Source organism: Mustela nivalis (genome assembly GCF_964662115.1).
Source record: "Mustela nivalis genome assembly, chromosome: 1".
In the NCBI taxonomy this organism is placed as follows: domain Eukaryota; kingdom Metazoa; phylum Chordata; class Mammalia; order Carnivora; family Mustelidae; genus Mustela; species Mustela nivalis.
Genome location: NC_139020.1, coordinates 25551376 through 25571058, shown reverse-complemented (window position 1 = coordinate 25571058; position 19683 = coordinate 25551376). Strand labels below are relative to the sequence as shown.

The 19683-nt window shown below is 42.5% G+C and overlaps 1 protein-coding gene and 1 long non-coding RNA gene across 12 annotated transcripts in view; one reads left to right on the top strand and one right to left on the bottom strand.

The window, feature by feature from the left end:
- The window catches only part of LOC309870168, a 106125-nt gene extending 100934 nt beyond the window's left edge, over positions 1 to 5191 (bottom strand). Inside the window, exons 1-2 of one of the 5 annotated variants that reach the window (XR_014314523.1) lie at positions 4985 to 5191; positions 4238 to 4331 (exon numbers count right to left, since the gene is read on the bottom strand). This is a non-coding gene — a long non-coding RNA (uncharacterized lncRNA). The remainder of the gene's footprint in view (positions 1 to 4237; positions 4332 to 4984) is intronic. The other 4 variants (XR_014314524.1, XR_014314525.1, XR_014314526.1 and 1 more) reach the window with 4 other exon arrangements.
- A 64-nt stretch (positions 5192 to 5255) lies between these two features.
- CXADR (CXADR cell adhesion molecule) overlaps positions 5256 to 19683 on the top strand; it is a 52892-nt gene continuing 38464 nt past the window's right edge. For all 7 annotated transcript variants that reach the window (XM_082742258.1, XM_082742255.1, XM_082742257.1 and 4 more), the window contains exon 1: positions 5256 to 5386. In XM_082742258.1, the coding sequence (XP_082598384.1) occupies positions 5344 to 5386 (43 nt within the window). In that variant the 5' untranslated portion in view covers positions 5256 to 5343. The remainder of the gene's footprint in view (positions 5387 to 19683) is intronic.

Here is a 19683-nt window from a genome sequence, read left to right as displayed (position 1 = left end):
CTTTGTTGACTCAATGACTAAATACTGGTTTCAGCTCAGGTCATGATCTCAGGGTCCTGGGATCAAATCCTAGGGGAACTCTGCACAAAGCCAGAAATGAGCTTGGAATTCTGCCTCTGACTCTGCCCCTCCCCTGGCTCGCATAAGCAGTCACTCACTCTCTCAAATAAATAAATCAGGGTTTGATAGCATCAGGCTTATCTGAGAACGGATGAGGGGAACCAAAACAGGGTGATTGCTTCAAAGTTAGTTTAAGAAAAAGTTAAAAACTGAGATTCCCACCTTCACCCCTTCTGCTAGCTGGCCCAAGATTGGGTGAGTAAAACTGGATCTTTGGACCAGATATCAAACAGATATACTAAACTGTAGTTATATATGAAAGTTGATGCCCTCCGTGCTATTCCAGTCATCCTTCTAGAAAGCTGGCCCAGGGGTACCTGGCGGGCTCAGTGAGGGGCATGCGACTCTGGATCTCAGAGTTGTGAGATGAAGCCTCACGTTGGGCCTGGGGCCAGTTTTAATTAAAAAAGAGAAAAAAGGGGCGCCTGGATGGCTCAGTGGGTTAAAGCCTCTGCCTTCTGCTCAGGTTATGATCCCAGGGTCCTGGGATTGAGCCCCACATTGGGCTCTCTGCTCAGCAGGGAGCCTGCTTCCCCCTTTCTCTGGGCCTGCCTCTCTGCCTACTTGTGATCTCTGTCTGTCAAATAAATAAATGAAATCTTAAAAAAAAAATGTTAAAAAAAAAAAAAGAAAAAAGGTGGCCCACCATGTGTTTACACTCAAGTGCTAGATAGCAGGTTGGTTGGTTTGTTTGTTTCTAAAAGTAGGGGCGCCTGGGTGTCTCAGGCAGTTAATTGTCTGACTGTGACTCAGGTCATAATCTCAGGGTCCTAGGATCAAGTCCTGCAAAAGGCTCCCTGCTCAGCAAGGAGTCTGCTTCTTCCTCTTCTTCTGCCTGCCCCCTGCCCCAACCACTTGTGCACATTCATGACCTCTCTCACTCTCTCAAATAAAATCTCTAAAAAGAAAAGCAATTATACTGGTGATCGCCTGTGACTAACCCAATCACCAGCAAGCCCAGAACTTTCAACATGCTTCTTTTTCTCAGCCCAATTTTAACCTTTGAGCAGAAAATAACGAACTAGCAGAAATCGGAGGAAAGCAAATAGTATGAAGTGACAGAGATGAAAACAAAGAAACAATCAGAACAAATAGAGACTGCTCTTGGATAAAAAAGCTAAAAGGCCATCAATAAAATCTTCAGTTTTGGCCTGTATAAACTATTCATTTTTTAAAATATATATATATATATTTTTAAGATTTTATTTACTTGACAGAGAGAGATCACAAGTAGGCAGAGAGGCAGGCAGAGAGAGGGGGAAGCAGGCTCCCCACTGAGCAGAGTCCAGTGCCTGGCTTGATCCCAGGACTCTTAGATCATGACCTGAGCCCAAGGCAGAGGCTAAACCATGAGCCACCCAGGCGCCCCTAAGATTTTATTTTTAAGTAATTTCTACACGCAATGTGGGGACTGAACGTACAACGCTGAAATCAAGTCGCCAACTCCACTGACTGAGCCAGCCAGGCACACCTAAACTTAGCACTTTTGTGTATTCATTCTGGAATCACATTATTAGCGATAAAGGATAATTGGAAGGAAGGCAGACAGGGACAAAGTGCCACCCCCACAACCAAGACGAAGCCACCCTTAAAAGATTTTTACACCATCCTGGAAGATGCCCTCCAACCTATTCCATGTGCTAGATGACAAAAACCTGATTGGATGACAGGCAAAGGAAGGGTTAGATTAAACAGCCCTCCAACAAACCCATAAAATTCCCTAGACATAGAACCCCGATGGTAACCCTCTCCAAGCCCCTCCTTCCTCGGGAGCCTTGTATTATAACTCAGTAAATCTTGCTTTGCTGCCCACCACTCTTTGTGGTCTACCTCTTCAGTCTTCAAAGTGGCATGACCAAGAACCATGGGCTCTGGTGGAGAAAAAAAATCCTCTAATATTAGGAATCTAAAAAAATTCTAGGTCACTGCCTGAGAGTTGATTCCAAATATTATATACAAGGCATAAAACTAAAGTACTTATAAATTCATTTGCACAGGGGTAAATAGATGACTTTAATGGTATTAACCCATGAAACCCATGCTCTTGGTATTGTAAGTAGAATACATTGTGAGAAACTTTCTTCTTCCCTTTCCTTACTTTTAAGTAGTCTCCATGCCCAACATGGGGCTTGAACTCATGACCCTGAGATCAAGAGTCACATGCTCTACTGACTAAGCCAGGCAGGCACCCCAGAAACTGTCATTTCTTAAGAACAGCATTATCATTTTCCAGAAAGTATAAAAATCAGCAGCGTCACCTATGAAAAAAAGTTTCCTGCTTTACATGCCTTTATATGCCAGGCTGTGAAGAAGTAAAAATCCTTTAATTTTTAAGAATTCTTAAGAAGAGGTCAATCTCTGAATGTGATCACAAGATTTTAATCATCTCTTGGTGTATTAGCAAATCCATTACTGCTGAGAAATCCTTCTAAGAACAAATGCTATATTAACCATTGTTGTTTGTGTCTCTAAGAGTATCATCACCTTCCTGACAGACCAAGAATCACCTTTCTGCTGGTTTAGAAGCTATACAATGTGGAGTGCTTGGTGCTTTACTAAGATAGGACAATTCATTTAAAGGCTGTGCACTACTGTTAGCTTGGTTTAAAAATATCAATCAACTTGCAGGATCCAGAATTAATGGGATTATTTCATTACAGCTTTCAGGAGACTTAATTTCCAAGCTAACTATAGTCACAAAGGCTTTTTAAGGTATCATTAAGGAGTTTCAGAAATTTGCATAATTTTAGCTGCTGTTTATACAAAATAATGTAGTTACAAACCAAAATCTAAAGATGACTCCATTTATTTTTTTTCATTTTTCCCCCAGCTTTAATAAACCAAAATCTAACTTTAATATAATTGTATAAAGAATTACTTTCCCGAAGAAGATAAATTGCTCCTTTCAAAGTTACTTAAATCTTGGAGATGATACAGTTGGAAAAATTTGTGTTCGGTGATCTAATGAAGTATAAAACATTAATTTTGTAAAATTTACATTTTTAAAAGTATATCCTAAAGAGATATACCAAGATGCAATGATTTGTTATTGTATACATATTAAACGCTTTTTAGTAATATGTCAATATACCAATATATGAATTGAATATATTCAGTTCAACAGATACTAGAGAACCTACTAAAGTTGGATTCCAAGAGTGACAAAGATGAATAATGTGCCTTTTTGGCCTTCCAGAAATGTTGAGAGTAAGGTAAGTGATTGATAGGTATGAAAATGCCTACCACAGAAGGAAGCAAAAGCTAAGGATTGCAAAAAAAAAAAAAAAGTACTACAAGCAAAGGGATTAAGATAAAAATCCTTTTGAATAATTTCAAAAGATTTCCTCTAGTAAGTGGTTGAGATAACCCATGAAGGTTGAGTTTAATTTCTCCTAGAGGAGACACTTACAATAAATGTGTGCTGCTTTTAAGTGATTAATAGTAGAAAAATATTATGTAACAGATATGAATAACTTTAATACTTACTTTTGTCTAATTTCATGAAATATAATGTGTTGAGTAAAAATTTAAGTTCTAAATATTTTACACTTTCAGTTATATCCAGGAGAATTTTTGTTTCCTTAATAGGAAATACCTAGCATTACTCTGGACCCTCCTTAGATCAGTCAGGATTCCATTGAAGACAAGTTAAATCAGGATTCCTGGAGTGGGAGTTCAGATACTGGTATTTTGCAAAAGTCCTCTAGATAATTTTAATATTTTAGAAAGATTTTATTTTAAGTAATCTCTATACCCAAGATGGGGCTCAAACTCCCACCCAGATATCAACAGTCCGACCTCCACTGACTGAGCCAACAAGGCACCCCTGTAGGTAATTTTAAGGTGAGGTCAGGATAGCAGACCACCAGGCTAAATTCCATTTGAGAGACTTTGGTCTTACTAATAACCGATTTACTTTCCTTTGTTGGTTCAGTAAATAACAAGAATATTCCCAATAACACTCTTTTATTAGCTACCACTCAACTGAGTATTTACTCTGCGCCAGGCACAGTGCCAAACATTCTTTTGTGCATTATCTTATCTAGTTTTCATAGCAAGGTGTATTTCCAAATTACTTGCCCAGTTAACTGTCCCATTCCGGGACCCAAGAACTTACCCACTGCACCACACTGCTTCTCTCCTCTAATTCACTCCTGATATGGAACTGTCGAGAACACCAAAGTCTATCAGCAGTTATAAATAAATGTTATCTGCAAAGAGCGACCAAGAATGCAAATGACACGAGGATACCAGGAAGTGACACTGTAGGCTGATCAGGCGATCCAAAATCTCTAGTTCCCAGGTCCTCCCAACACCTCTTTCCAGCCTTCAACCACCCCTAAACCCCACTTTTAAAGCTCACTGGTCCTTGATGGCCAATGTTAGGGCGAAAATAACCTTTGACTACAAAGGGTCAAAAAGCCAGCCCAGGCATTTCCCAAACCCGAAGCTGCAGTCTAGGGGTTCAGTCATTACTGGTGATGGGGAAAAGCCTTCTGGAGGCTTCCACAGCAGCCCACCGACTTCCTGAAAAGGGAGGAAATGCGGGGCGGGGGGCGGGGGGCATGGAGCGGAGGAGGCGCTGATCAGTTCGCTTTCCCCAGAGCCTTAGGTGGGAGACCTCGCAGCAAACCGCCGAAGGTGGGACGCTTGGCTGGAAACTAAGCACCCACCCCCACCCCGCATTCTCTACTACCGCGCGGGGAGAGCCGGGTGAGTGCCCGCCAGGCCACCCGTATTCGCCGCGCTTCAGGATCCCAGGGCTGGCGGGCGAGTATTGTCCCGTGCCGCGCCCTGGAGCAAGGGCGCGACCGCGGTGTCAGTTGTTTGGGGAGAGGGGCTGGCCCGACCCTAGTGCACAAACCCGGATTTGACTGAAGGCACTGAAGCAGGGACCCTGGCTCTTGCTTGGGGCGAAGGGCTGCCCGCTCACCGCAACGCGGAGCGCAGCTGGCGCGGGAAGCTTCCTACTCCGGAGGATCCCTAGGGCAGCCCGCGCTGGTTGCCGTGGCAACCCCACGCTCCTGGCGGAGCCGGCGCGCGCCGCGGGGCTCAGTCACTACCGGAAGTGACGTGTTTCACCTGCCAAGCGAGGGTGGGGTGGGACGGGGGTGCTGAGGTGCCGCCGCCGCCAGCCAGTCGGGAGCGCGCAGGCACCGGCTAACTGAGACCCCGGGTGAGAGCCGCCTACCTCCAGTCACCGCCCACGGCCGGGCCGCCACCATGGCGCTTCTGCTGCGCTTGGTCCTCCTGTGCGGAGTCGCGGGTGAGTAGGGGGCAATTTGGTTCCAAGGGTTCCTATTGCCGGCACCGCCCTGGGGCGCTCTCTGCCTGCGGCCACCCGGGAACAATGAGGCGTGGGGGAGGGGACGGGTGCGATTTGGGGGCGCTGCGGCAGTGGTGGCTGTGCGGGCGGTTTTGCACCGGGGTGGTTTGGCGGAGCCGGGCGTGCGAGCCGGGAAGGTGGAACGCCTCGGAGTGGAGCCGTGCGGGGGCGTGAGATGCGGGGGCGGGGGGAGCTGGGGGTAGTAGGGACCGATCCCCGAGATGGGGGGCGTGGGTGGAGGGGCTCCCGGGGCGCGGGTGGGTGGGCGCGGCGTGCCGGGTGCGCCCGGCGTCTTTCCCGGACCCTTCTTCGCGGCGGGTGCGAGCTTTGCTTTATGTGCTCTTGCCCTTTCTCTTGTTCGCTCGTGTCGAGTCCGCGCGGGGTTACTCGGTTTCAGGAGCCTAGGGCTGCGAGTTCCCAGGTGTTGAGCAGTCCAGGCGGGGAGGCTGAATTACAAACGCCATGATTAAATAGACACTGAGCTTTCCAGTGCCGCCGTGCGTCCTAGCGATCTCTAGGAAAGAGGCGCTGAAGGAACAGTAGCGTGAGCATTCCTGGTCTCCTAGAAGAGGCGAGCCCAAGCACGAGACGAACAGTCGTCGCTTGAGCCTTCTTCATCTCGGGAAGAGGCGAGCCCAAGCCCGAGCTGTTAACTAGACGGTGGCTCGACGGAGTAGCCGGTTGGAAATCCAGACTAGGTTCCTGCAGAAATGCAGTCGTAGAATTGCTGCATTCCCGGAGCGAAGTGCAAAGAGGAAATCGTAAGCTCGGTTTGCGTTTATGATGAGTTAATTCATTTCGAAGATAAGAGGGGATGACTTATACAGGGTAATTCCTGAAGGATTCGCCAAGTACATTTTTTGACTGCGCCTCTCTCAGGAGGGGAAAAAATAGGCATTTAAAAAATGTGTGGACCATTAGAAGGCATAATCATTTGACGCTTTAAAAAACTGATCAGTTTTCATGGCAGTGTTTTAACTAACTGATCTTGTTTGTCAGGATAGGCATATGTCACGTTTAGAACCAAATGGCTATTTTTAAAAATCCAACGGTGCGACCCTCAGGAGGCACACTTTGTGTAGTCTCTGGAAGGGCTTTTTTTTTTTTTTTTTTTAAAGTGTTGGAGAGGAGCGGGTGGCCCTTTTTGTTGGGATGGCTCTCTGCTTCCTGTTGAAATGTTAATTCCATTGTTGGGTGCCACATCTGTGAGCATTACTCATGGGATCAACATTCTATTAACAAGTCTAATCTTCAATATATAGCACCACCTCCACCTTTTTGATACATATCATTTAGACTTGGGTGAAATTTCCAAAGTAATGCTTCTGGAAAGGACGAAGGGTCAGTAACCAGTTTACATGGTACATTCCCACCTTTGTTTTGTCAAAGACTAAACTGAAGTTGAAGTGGGTAACGCATCTTTTCTCTGGGAAAAATATTTTAAGCTACATCTAGAGCAGAAAAGTGGAATAACACATGTAGAAGATCACCCCCCACCCAATGCCAACCCCCACCCTGGGGATTTCCAGATAATTGTGTGGATTTCATTTTTTTCTGGACACCTCACTTTGTTAGGAGCAATCTCAACAGGATATTTTTGATACAGAGTCATTCTACTCATAAACGGTATACTAAGATAGTGAACTTCTCATAAAAGCACTGTTGTCTTTAGCTTAACAACTATTTTTAGGTACAGTTTTCCAGCTTAGGGAACAACTCAAAAAGCTATGTAATTGATCTATGGCTTTGAGTAGTTCTTCAGATAACTCTTGCCATTTTAAGCATTCATTCCTATGAATTTGATTTGAGTGGTAACATGATTGACTTCTACATTTGGCAAAACAAAGTGGAGGAGACTTACATATTAAAAAGTGCAGTGCTATTTTTTCTCTAGATCTGTTTCCATATGGGTTGTAAAGAGTTTTGTCATATATTCTGGTTGCTAGTGGAAGCCCTTTTGATGTATTTTATTACCTGTCCAGTATCAAGTCACATTACCAGTAGCAAAAGTGGCTGTAGTAGAACAGCTGTAGCAATGGTAGTAATATTAGAGCCTTGAGTGAACAGTTATTAAATGCCAGGGCACTGTTAAGGGCTTTATATATACTCCATCTACCTAGCAGTCCTGGAGGGTATGTATTGTAATGATCCTTGTTGCACATGTGAGGAAACTGAGGTGCAGAGTAGTTATATAACTTAATTTGCTAAGGTCACATATTTCCTCCTTAATCCTTGCTCTTACCATTTGCTATTTTTGCCTCTGAAACAGCCATTTTCCTCTTTGATTACCTCTAATTGACCTCCTAAATTTCTATCACTGGTTATCTGTCATGTAGTAAGAACCTGCTGTTGGTTTGACTATGTGCCAAATACTGAAGACTTTCATTTTAGCCCTTTATTTTCTTAATCTTAGTTCATACTCTCAGACACTATTACAATAACACAGGGAACCAGGGCTTAGGCGGGTGTTACAAACTCATGTGGCCCGTGTATCAGCATCAGCATCACCTGAGGATCTTGTTAAAGTTTGGCGTGCTGTTGTTTCTCACACACTGTCAGCATGAGTGAAGCTAGCCTCTGCCTTCAGCTCAGGTCATGATCCCAGGGTCCTGGGATCGAGCCCCGCATCTGGTTCTCTGCTCAGCTGGGAGCCTGCTTCCTCCTCTCTCTCCCTGCCTGCCTCTCTCACTAGTTGGAATCTCTGTCTATCAAATAAATAAATAAAATCTTTAAAAAAAAAAGTACTTGTCTTCCCACTACTTGTTAGCCATTTGATGGCTGCAGGCCTCTGTCCTTTCTGTGCGCCTCAGTTGCTTTGTGTGTCAAGAATACGGTTCCTACTGGGGCGCCTGGGTGGCTCAGTGGGTTAAGCCGCTGCCTTCGGCTCAGGTCATGATCTCAGGGTCCTGGGATTGAGACCTGCATCAGGCTTTCTGCTCAGCAGGGAGCCTGCCCCCCCCACCTCTTTGCCTACTTGTGATCTCTCTCTGTCAAATAAATAAATAAAATCTTAAAAAAGAAAAGGTTGAATCTGAATACAGATGCAACACTTTAGGAAATCTTTTAGACATACATCATAATTCATTATTTCTTTTTTTTTTTTTTTAAAGATTTTATTTATTTATTTGACAGAGAGAAATCACAAGTAGACGGAGAGGCAGGCAGAGAGAGAGAGAGAGAGAGAGAGAAGCAGGCTCCCTGCTGAGCAGAGAGCCCGATGCGGGACTCGATCCCAGGACCCTAAGATCGTGACCTGAGCCGAAGGCAGCGGCTTAACCCACTGAGCCACCCAGTCGCCCAATGATTTCTTAAGCTTATTTTCCTCTCTGCTCAGCAGGGAGCCTGCTTCCCTCTCTCTGCCTGTCTCTCTGCCTACTTGTGATCTCTCTCTGTCAAATAAATAAAATAAAATCTTAAAAAAAAAAAAAGAATAGGGTTCCTACCATCTCAGAGTCATTACGGAGCAGAGTGAAATGTTTTATCATTTTGCTTGCCTGGAGTCTTCCTTTGTGTAAAAAATAATGAAGATTAAATGTGAACTTGATCCCCTCCATATACCTCTCTTACTGTCTACATTTTTTCCATTATACCAACCACCTAAAAAAAAGTTGCCCCCCCTCCAAGGGAAGCCACTTTATAATGGCTTCTTACCGTATTTCTTGTGCGGTGTCCATCAGTTACTCAGTTTATCTCATTGCACGAGGGGCATTGAGGGGCATTACTTGTGTTCTTATTATAGTCCCAGTGTTAGCTTATGGTATGTGGCAGAGAGCAAATGTCTTATGACTGAAGGTTTGCAGCTTTTTAATCACTAGGCCCGTGTATGTGCTGTAGCTCTCATCAGTTCCAGCTCTCTGGTCCTTGGTAGTGGTCATTCCAGTTGCCTTGTCTCATTCTGTTGTTAGTCTAAAGAAGTTCTAAGCTTTTGCTTTATCTTTGATCTCATTGTTCTATTCCACTTCAGTTGCCAGAGAGAACAGGAACCCTTTGGCAAATCCATTCATCTCTTCGGAGCTCCTTGATACCTGTTTTGGTTCTTTGCACCCTGCTAACCTGCTCTTCATCGAATTCATAGTAGGTCCCTTAAATACCAGCCTTCCCCATGATTTGTCCCATAGTCTTCTTCTCTCAATCTTAAATGTGGGTGGCCTCATTTATCCGTTACTATAACCTCCAAATAGTTGTTCAGGACTTAAAAGTAGTGCCAGCTCAGCCCACCTCTGCTTTGAATCCTGCGCCACTATTTCCAACTGCCTGACATTCACATTCATCTGAATGCACTTTAGTACCTCAGAACCTGCATGTCTGGAGCCAAATTCATCCATTAATTAATTGATTACATGATTTAGTCATTCAGGTATTTATTGCTTACTATGTTCTGTGCTGTGCTAGGTACCCTTACAGTAGTACAGAACTTCGCAAGGCGCAAATTTTGATAGGACACATCCAGCAGATGATACAGGTTTTGCAAAGGCATGGAGATCTGAAAGGGTAGAATGTGTCTTGGGAGGTGAGAAATTCAGTTCATTAAAGCACCTAACCAGCACTTCTCAAACTTTTGATGGTATCTGAATCATTCTCGTAAGATAGTTGGGTGAGGCCCGAGATTCTGCTTTTTAGCAAGTTCCTCATCATGTCACTGCTGACCACACTCTGGGTGAGTGAGGCTCCAAGGCTGTGCCAAGAGCTTAGTAGGAGATGAAAGATGATTGACATTTGTCAAGTTATACTACTCTCCGTGGTAGCACTGAGAAGCTTGTGGAGCCATTAAAGAAGTGAGATTATATGCTGAGATTATTCGCTTAAGTGATGAACTCTGCAGCAGTCCTGGAGGCAGGTGGAAACAATGGTCTAACACTAACACAGGAAGCTATCTAGGATGGTGTACACAGAAGCAGCCCCTATGGAAAAACAGTGGTGTTGGGCCTCCTCTCTGATCTAAAAAGTTGTTTTGAGAGAAATGAACTGAAGCCTGATACCTGGTTAGTTGCAAGAAATTAGTTGGAGAGAAGCAGTAGGATTCCTGGCTTTGAGTGAATGGGAAGTCACTGAACTACAGAGGAAAAAAAGAGGAATGTTTTAGAGGGAACCACCAGCAAGTTTGAGTTTGGACAGGTGGTGTTCGAGGCATCTGAGGGGAATGGAAGTATAAAAAAAAAAAAGTGTCTTGTAGGAAAATTGAAACAAAGGTCAGGATCTTGGGAAAGACAGATTGGTGGTAGAGAATTGAGAATCGCTGCTGAGAAGTACCATCTGTGTTGGGTTAGCCAGGACAAGCTAGTGGGACTAGGAGAGGTGATGCAAGGTGACATTGGAGCACACCATCTAGTAAGTACACAGCAGGTGAACAGTGGGAAGTGTTGTGGGGGATGTAAGACAACTGTGGGAGGAGGGTGTCCCAGAAACTGGTGCAAAAATGAAGTCAATAGGACTTACGATTAGGAAATTACTGGGAACATTTAGGAAGTTCTGGATTCCACAGGGAAGATGGTTTCCGTAGTGAGTGAAGCTAGATTTTCATAGATTAAAAAGAGCGGGCATCGGGTAAGTAAAGAAAGAAAAACATACTAGCATTTGCAGTTGGGTTGATAGTGAAGCGTTGCATATATGACTTTCATCCCAAGGTACAGTAGCAGACCGAGAGGATAAAGGTAGAAGCCAGCAGAGAGGGACTCCTGTAACTTACAGCCACCAGACCCAGAACCTTACTTTTCATTTTTCTTCATGTACCCAGTATCCTCCTTGCACCTTAAATGTTGGGGTTCCTCAAGTTATGGCTTCAGTTAGCATTTAGGTCTTGACAGCTTCCAGTCTATTTCTAGTCTGTCTACCAAGCTTCTCCCCATCATTTGAAACCCCCACTTAGCATCCCCTGCTTAGACTTCCCACAGGCGCCTCCAGTTGAACTGTCTACGTGAGCACTGCTCCCGCTCCCATTAGGTGGCTTTTTCAGCCATCAAAATGCCCAGGCAGAAATACGGGCACCCTACCTTCGTATTCCTCTCATCGGCTTACATCCATCAGTTTCCGAGTCGCTTGTATCCCTCCAGCCACCACCTAGAGCCCGGGTTGTGCCAGCAGCTCTTAAGATGGTTGAAATAGCTTTGTTGGCATCTGGTAAATGAATTTTCCCTGCTCTGAACATATTACATTACTGGAGCGTGTTCTAACAGTTATCAAGTGGGCCTTTATTATAATTGTTTTTCCTCAACAGGCTGTACATTTCATGATGTGTCAGGGATTATCTGTTTATTCCTTATTTTGTTTGCAGTGTGTGCACAGTGCCTGTTAATGATATAAATGGGGAAAGTGTTCCAGACAGGAATTGATGTATATTGACTTGAGGAAAAGACCCAGAGGGAAAGAGCATTTGAAGGTCAAGACTAGGTACATCACAACAACAACAACAAAAAAGAATAGGTACATTATGGAAGAGGTGAGCAGGGCTGGGCTCAGTATTCTGCCCAGACCAGCTTGGTGTTTGGTGTTTGTGTCAGCTTTGCTCTGCATTCAGTAATGGAGTGCATTCGTGTTACAGTCAGTCTCATTTTAATTTCCTGTCGCAGCCTGTTCTCCTAGTCCCCTTGTTTCTGTCTGTCCTCTCTTATGTACAAATCATTATCAGGTGTAATTAAATAAAGGCAAGAATTGTTACTGGGAACTTTTAATTTGGTTCATTTGTTCATTCAGTGGCCAGCAGGGAATGGAGGTGGACTTTAAAATGATAAAGTAACCCAGACATAATTAAAAATTATCTAAGGAAAATGAACTTATGACTTTATCCTATTGTTTTTCATCCACTTTTTTTTTTTTAAAGAAAACTAATATTCTAGAATAATTGTTAGATTGGTATTGGAATTAGACTGGTTTCTGTTAAGAGTGTGCTATGTTTCAGTAAAAAGCAGTAACCTTTTCTGTTGCTGGTTCCCTATCTTATTTTCTACCCAACTCTTTTGGGGGGCTGAAATGACGAATTGTGGAATGCGAGGGAGTTGGGAAGACGTCACCCCGGCATGATGAAGTGGTCTGTTGCAGAAGCTGGTTCGAAGTTCGTCGTTTGGTTTGGTGATCTCTTGGGGCTCCATTATTGGCATTGCTTTGTGGTCTGTTCACTCTGTTGAATCCATCACTGTCTCTGTGTAAAAATGTAAAAGAAGCTGAAAATGTTTTTACATTCAGTGGTGAAATGGTGACTTAGAGACAGTTTCTCTTTTGTGGTTTCCCACAGGCCTTTTCATTTTTTTTTTTAACTTTTTTTTTTTTTAAGATTTTATTTATTTGACAGAGAAAGAGAGAGAGAGCACAAGCAAGGGGAGCAGTAGAGGGAGAAGGAGAAGCAGGCTCCCCGCCGAGCAGGGAGCCCGACATGACTCGATCCCAGGACCCTACCCTAGGATCATGACCTGAGCCGAAAGCAGAGGCTTAACCATCTGAGCCACCCAGGCGCCCTCCCACGGGCCTTTTCTGTCACCTTCTTCCCTCACCTCATTGACTCACTCTTCCAGGTTTCTAATAAAGAGTTAGCCAATTAGAGTTTAAGCATTAAAGGCTTTAACTTTGACTCAGGAGTATTTGCAGTGTATTTTAATTAGCAGTGTGCTGTAGAAGAGAAGACTGTGGCCTGTCCTGTTGACAAAGAGAAGGTAGGCTAAGGGAGGAAGATAATAACAGTCTATTTTTAGGGTAGGTGTGAGATCATGGCATGGTTTAGTGTGTCTTTTGATAGTTGGTGAGAAAAAGGATTAACAGTCAAATTAACCAGTGTTAATTGGTTAACTGAGACAATGCAAATTTCCTTTGAAACTATTAAATCACTTTCATTATTTCAAAGGCATTTTACAAGTTGGAATGGGAATGACTTTGATTTCATTTACTTCCAAGAAATAAAAACAAACTTCGATTACAGGTAACCAATTTTGGTTACTTTTTCACCATCCCATAGTGTAAATATATGTTCTGAGTGAGTTTTAAATGTTTCTCCAGAGGACTGGTAGCTTGGCTGCACAGATCACATGCTCTCAAGGAATCTCAAGAAACAGTGAACCAAATTCAGCCACATCTCTGTTGAATTGTTAGAGGACTGTAGCTGACTTTCAGTCTCACTTGGATTCCCCAGTGAACAGAGCTTTGAACTCTTGAATACCAGATGATTCCCATGGGGGTTTTCCCTGATGGGCCAGACAAAAACTTTTGAGAGTTGGTGCCCTGGGTTGTTGTACAGTAAGAATTGAGAGGAATTACTTGGTTGTACAGTGTGAAATCTGATACTTTTAGAAAGAACCTGGTAACTCTTGGCTAGAAAAGTGAATTGTACCTTTTTCCCCCTTAACATATATGTATGTATGTATGTGTGTGTGTGTGTGTGTGTATCCCCCTTAACATATATTTAACATATATATATATATATATAGTTTCCAAAAAACTCAAGAACATTATACAAGTTTTAAATTTATATTTTTCCAAAAGTATCAATATATGCATTATTTATATAACTTCATCAGCGATGGAATTTGAATCAGTACTATAAACATGTAGCAGTCACTAAATCTAGATCATCACAGTGAACCAAAATGCACAGTTGTTACGATGTAATTTGCATGGGGTGGAGGGGGAAGTCCTCAAGTGGTGGGAGACTAGCCTGGGGACAAGCCAATTTCCCTGCTGAGATCATGATGGTAGCTGAAACCAACAGTCAGATGCTTAATAGACTGAGCCATGCAGGTGCCCCGATGTAACTTATTTTTTAAGATAATTTTATAAGTGTCTCATTTGAATCTGCTCTTCTGACAACCTCTGGGTAGGAAGGATATTTTGTATTATTATTATTTATAGGAATTAGGGAACACAAGCATGGGCAGTGGAAGAGGATGAAGCAGGCGTCCTACCAAGCAGAGCCCAGTGTGGGGCTCCATCCCAGGACCTAAGCCAAAAGCAGGTATTTAACCACTGAGCCACCCAGGCACCCCGGGGTGATGGAATGTAGATGGAATTGGAGATCTTGGGCTCCTCAGCCCCAGCAGGTTGTACCTTGTGGAAATATTTGAGTCTATAGAGTTGTGAGACATTATAGTTCTTAAAGAATATATTTTGTTTAGCCCAGTATATACAAAATATCATTTCTGTATGTGATCAAATTAAACATTAATAATATTTAAATTTTTTCCCTCATACTAAGTCTGGTTAGCCATGTTAAGTGCTCAGTAACCATGTGTGGCTGCAGCTAACCTTTTGGTCAGCAGAAGTCTAGAAATTGGGGCTTTAGTTCCAGTCACCTTCTAACATATCTAGTCTCTGAACATCCTACTAACTACAAAGTTATGGGTGTGATGTGCTCACGAGATAATTATAATTATTTGTATTACACAGTATTCCTGTTGGTAGCAAGTTAAATAAGGTCTCTTGTTTCTTAGTTTCCTGAATTAATCAGATCATTTGTTATTATGTACAAAATTATGTCAGTTGCCTTTATACAAGCTCTATACATTTACATTATAGGTGTGAGGGAGAAAAAAGAAATAGATGCACAAAAATTCACATTTTTAATTTGCCTCTGAGGGAAATAAATGCATTTATGGGAAGGTAGAAAATAAGGACAGACTGGCCCCTGTTGACGGTTGCTAGGGAAATTTGAATTCACTTTGGGATATTAGAAAGAAATTACTGGGAGATTGAGGCAGTCAAGTTAGACATGCTTACAACAGGGGTGATTTTCTTATTGTAATTAACCCTTTCTTTATTACCTTCAGAATTTTCCATAAGGAGGTAATATTTACTCATTTTGCTCTTTTATCTATTTCTTTGCTTTCTAATTTTCTGTGATCTCATCTTTATTAAGACACTTTACCTGAGTTTTGTTTTGTGTATGTGTGTTAGCTTTGCTTTTTGCCAGTTACTTTTACTATTCCGTGTTAATTAAAGGAAGAGAACCTGGGGCTTTTATGAGCAGGGACCTTTGGGCCTCACCACCCTCTACCCCTCTTCTGGTTACTTAAAAACCAGAATTTCTTCTGTAATCCAGGGTTCCCTGGTCAGAGCTCAGTTCTGTCTCTGACATGGATTTATCTTACAGGCCAGTTTCTTCGCTCCTGCTCATGGACTGTAGTGTACAACTATGTACATTAGCGAGACCTTATTGTACCAAATGTGGCTAGACTTTTTTTTTTTTTGTAAAGGCCATTTATAAAACATTGGGACATTATATTTTTAACAAAAACAGAAGTAACCTTTGTCTCTAACTCCTTCAGCTCTTTCACATTTCTTTGAAAGTAAACCTTTTAGGAGCACCTGGCTGGTTCAGTGGGTAGAGCATGCAACTCTTAATCTTAGGGTCATGAGTTTGAGCCCTATTTTGAGGGTAGAGTTTACTTCAAAAAAATTTAAGAATTAAAGAAAAGTAAACCATTTCTCTGAAGTATGACATACATAGAGAAGCACAAAGTTGAAAGCATTGTTTACAAGTAAACAGGTAAGAGAGTTTTCACAAAGCAGAAACATCTGTTTAATCTCACCCTGATCAGGAAGTAGAATATATGCCACATTTCTCATTTGAAAACAATCCTTCAGGGGCACCTGGGTGGCTCAGTTGGTTAAGTGGCTGCCTTCGGTTTCGTTTGTGGTCCTGGGATTGAGCCTCGCATCCCTGCATTGGGCTCCCTGCTCCCTCACCTGCCTGCTTCCCTTGCTTGTGCACACTCTCTCTTTGTCAAATAAATAAGTGAATCTTTAAACAAACAAAAAAACCCTTCCTTGACCACACATCACACTTACTACTTTCCTTCTACCCTTGAGACCCAAGTTCCTCAAAACAGTGGTCACTTCTGTTTCTCCTCACACATCTCAAGTTCACAGCTTTTCCTAGCAACTTCCCAACTCTCTTCTGATTTCTAACTATGTAGATTCACTATATTAACACTATATAAATGGAATTATACAGTCTGTGTTTTTTGTCTTTTACTTACCACATTAGAAATATTATTGATTTTGTGTAGCTGTAGTCCGTTCATTTGCCTTGCTATATGGGATTCTGTTGTGTGACTGTATCACAATTGATTTACCCAGCTTATTACTAATGGACTTTTTCCCAATTTTTTGCTATTGTGAAAAATGCTGCTTTGTCATTCTCATTCTTGTGTTTCAGTGCAAATGCGTACACATTTCCCTACCTGTCAGTGGGGTTCCAAAGGTAATACCTATGTTTAGCTTTAGTTGAAATTGCCAAGCAGGTTTCCAAAATTGAGGTGCCAGTTGATACTCCCACCAATAGAGTATGAGAGTTTCAGTTGTTCCACATCCTCCTCGGGGTCTTTTTTCATTCTGGCTATTCTGGTGGGTGTATAGTGCCATATCATTTTTTTAAAACATCCTAATGTTGGAAGTTTTCAAATATATAAAATGAAAAATGGTACGATAAAGCTCAGCTTCAACTATGAACTTGTACCATTTGGATCCATGATCTCATTCTGTAATCCTCCACTTTCTTTCCCATTCGTCTTCACAGATAGTTCAGACTTGAAACTGTCTCTAGAAACCCTCTACCTATGTTTTTTATGCCTCTTTTATTCCAAGTAAATGCTGTATGCCTCCTTTGTTAGAGAAGAAAAATAGAGGCTATCAGTTACAAATTCCCTTAATTTCTTGTACCTCCGGATATAAGCTTATCCATAATTGTACCCGTCTCTCGTGTCCTTTCCTTCATTCTTATCTATTAATTAGTTAATTTATTTTATGGTTCACTTATTTATTTTGGAGAGAGAGAGAAAGCACATTTGCACATGAGCTGGGGGAGGAGCAGGGGGAGGAGAAGAGAGAGAATCTCCCACAGACTCTCCCATGAGTGTCGAGTCCCATGTGGGGATCCATCTCACAACCCTGAGATCATTCGTGACCTGAGCCAAAATCAAGAGTCCGACACATAACTGACTGAGCCACTCAGGCAACCCCCTCTATTCTTTTTTTTTTTTTTTTTTTTTTTAAATTTTATTTTACTTGTTTATTTGACAGACACAAGTAGGCAGAGAGGCAGGCGGGGGGTGGGGGGGTGGATGGAGCAGGCTCCCCACCGAGCAGACAGCCTGATGCGGGGGCTCGATCCCAGGCCCCTGAGATCACAACCTGAGCTGAAGGCAGAGGCTTAACCCACTGAGCCACCAAGGCACCCCCACCCCTTCTGTTCTTATTTAAAGTTGTCTTGTTTACTATTTTCTAGCATCTTTCTTTTGTGGGGTGTCAATCCTTCAGTCTCTGAGTTTTCTGCTGTAGGTATTTTTAAACCTCTTTCATTCTATTTGCTCTTTTCTTTTGACTCGTATAAACATGCGCTACATTTCTTATTTCAAAACAACACTTCCTTGACCCCCAATCACCCTGTACCACTTTCCTCCTATACCCTTGAGAGCCAAGTTCCTCAAAAACAGTAGTCGCTTCTGTCTCTGCTCACACATATCAACCTCTGTAGACAGATACATCCCATTGCAACTCCCCAGAGCCATCACTAAATCATATATGATCTAGGTCACTAGTTGTGCTCTTTTTTCAAACATAGTAGATACATTTCAGAGTCATTTGTTTATATAACATATTTTGAGTTTTTCTTGTATGGAAGGCACTGCTAAATGTGAGGGATAAAAGATTAAAAAATAAAAAAATAAAAAATAAAAAAAAGATTAAAAAATACCTTCTCAACAGTCGTAGCTTATGTCCTAGTAGAAGTGATAAGCTTGTAAGATGACAGTGAATTGCCATGTTAGATACTGTTTATTGAAAGATGATACCGAGGGGCACCTGGATGGCTCAGTGGGTTAAGCCTCTGCGTTCGGCTCAGGTCATGGTCCTGGGGTCCTGGGATCAAGCCCCGCATAGGGCTGTCTTCTTGGTGGGGAGCCTGCTTCCCCCTCTCTGCCTGCCTCTCTGCCTACTTGCGACCTCTGTCTGTTAAATAAATAAATAAAATCTTTAAAAAAAAAAAAAGAAAGAAAGATGATACCGAGTTGTGTTAGAACTGTTCTAAAAGCTTTTCATACATTCTTTTATTTAATTCTTACACTGGAGTAGGCATTATTACTGTTAATATTAGGAGAAAAACACTGATTTAAAAAGGCTGGAAATTGGCCTATAGCTAAGCAGTTAGTAGCTCAGTATGAATTTGAACCCAGATCTGACTTTGGAGCCCATGCTATTAATGGATAGAACTGCTTCCATAATTCAGTATGCTAATGTGTCAGAAATGAATGTCTGCACATGTAAGGGAGCTCCAGGAACTGCTGCTTACTGCCCTTGAGTTGTGGAAGAAGGGGAGGAGATGGATGTCAGGGAAAGACTTCCTGTTGGTTGATTGTCTAAAATTAGGACTTAGATCTGAAATAGATATTTTAGTTCAACACTCTTAATTTATGTGTGAGCCCTAAAGTAGCAACAATGTCCAGAATGATAGTGGGTTTTGTTGTTGTTTGTGACAGATGACAGATTCCTAGTCTGGTACTTATTTTCCTCTTAAAAAAATTTCACCCAGGGGCACTTGTCTGGCTCCGTCCCTAGTGCGATGCTGCAGCTCTTGTTCTTGGAGTTGTAAATTCAAGCCCCACATTGGATGTAGAGATTACCTAAAAATAAAGTTAAAAAGCAAAACAAAAACAGATTAAGATTCACCCAAATACCTGAACCATGTGCTACCTAAAATTCCTTCTCCTTAGAAGTTGAGTACAGCAGAGGAAAAGTGTGTATACCAAACCCTCCTCCACTCACGGTGATTGGAGTAGGGTCTACAACCTCCTGGTGATTCATAGTGCTATTTATTTATTTAAAATATTTATTTATTTATTTATTTGTCAGAGAGAGAGAGTGCGCACAAGCTGGGAGAGCAGCAGGCAGAGGGAGAAGCAAGCTCCTCCCCACTGAGCAAGGACCCCATATACTGGCCTAGATCCCAGGAGCTGGGATCGTGACCTGAGCAGAAGGCAGCTGCTTAACCTACTGAGCCAGGTGTCCCCATAGTGATTTTTAAAGCAAGATCTCTGTGTTCAAGGGTGTTTACTGGTGAACTTCTACTTACAGGATCAATGTGGCTTGTACCTTGCTCCGCATAGTGGCTTAGATACCTCTCAGTATCTCTTTCTTCATTGTAAAATGGGGTAATGGTCATACCTCCTTTAGAGTTATGAGAATTTAGAGTTAATATATATACACTTTGGAAAAGTGCCTGACACATAATAAGCCCCCAGTCATTGTTACTGTTTGTTGTT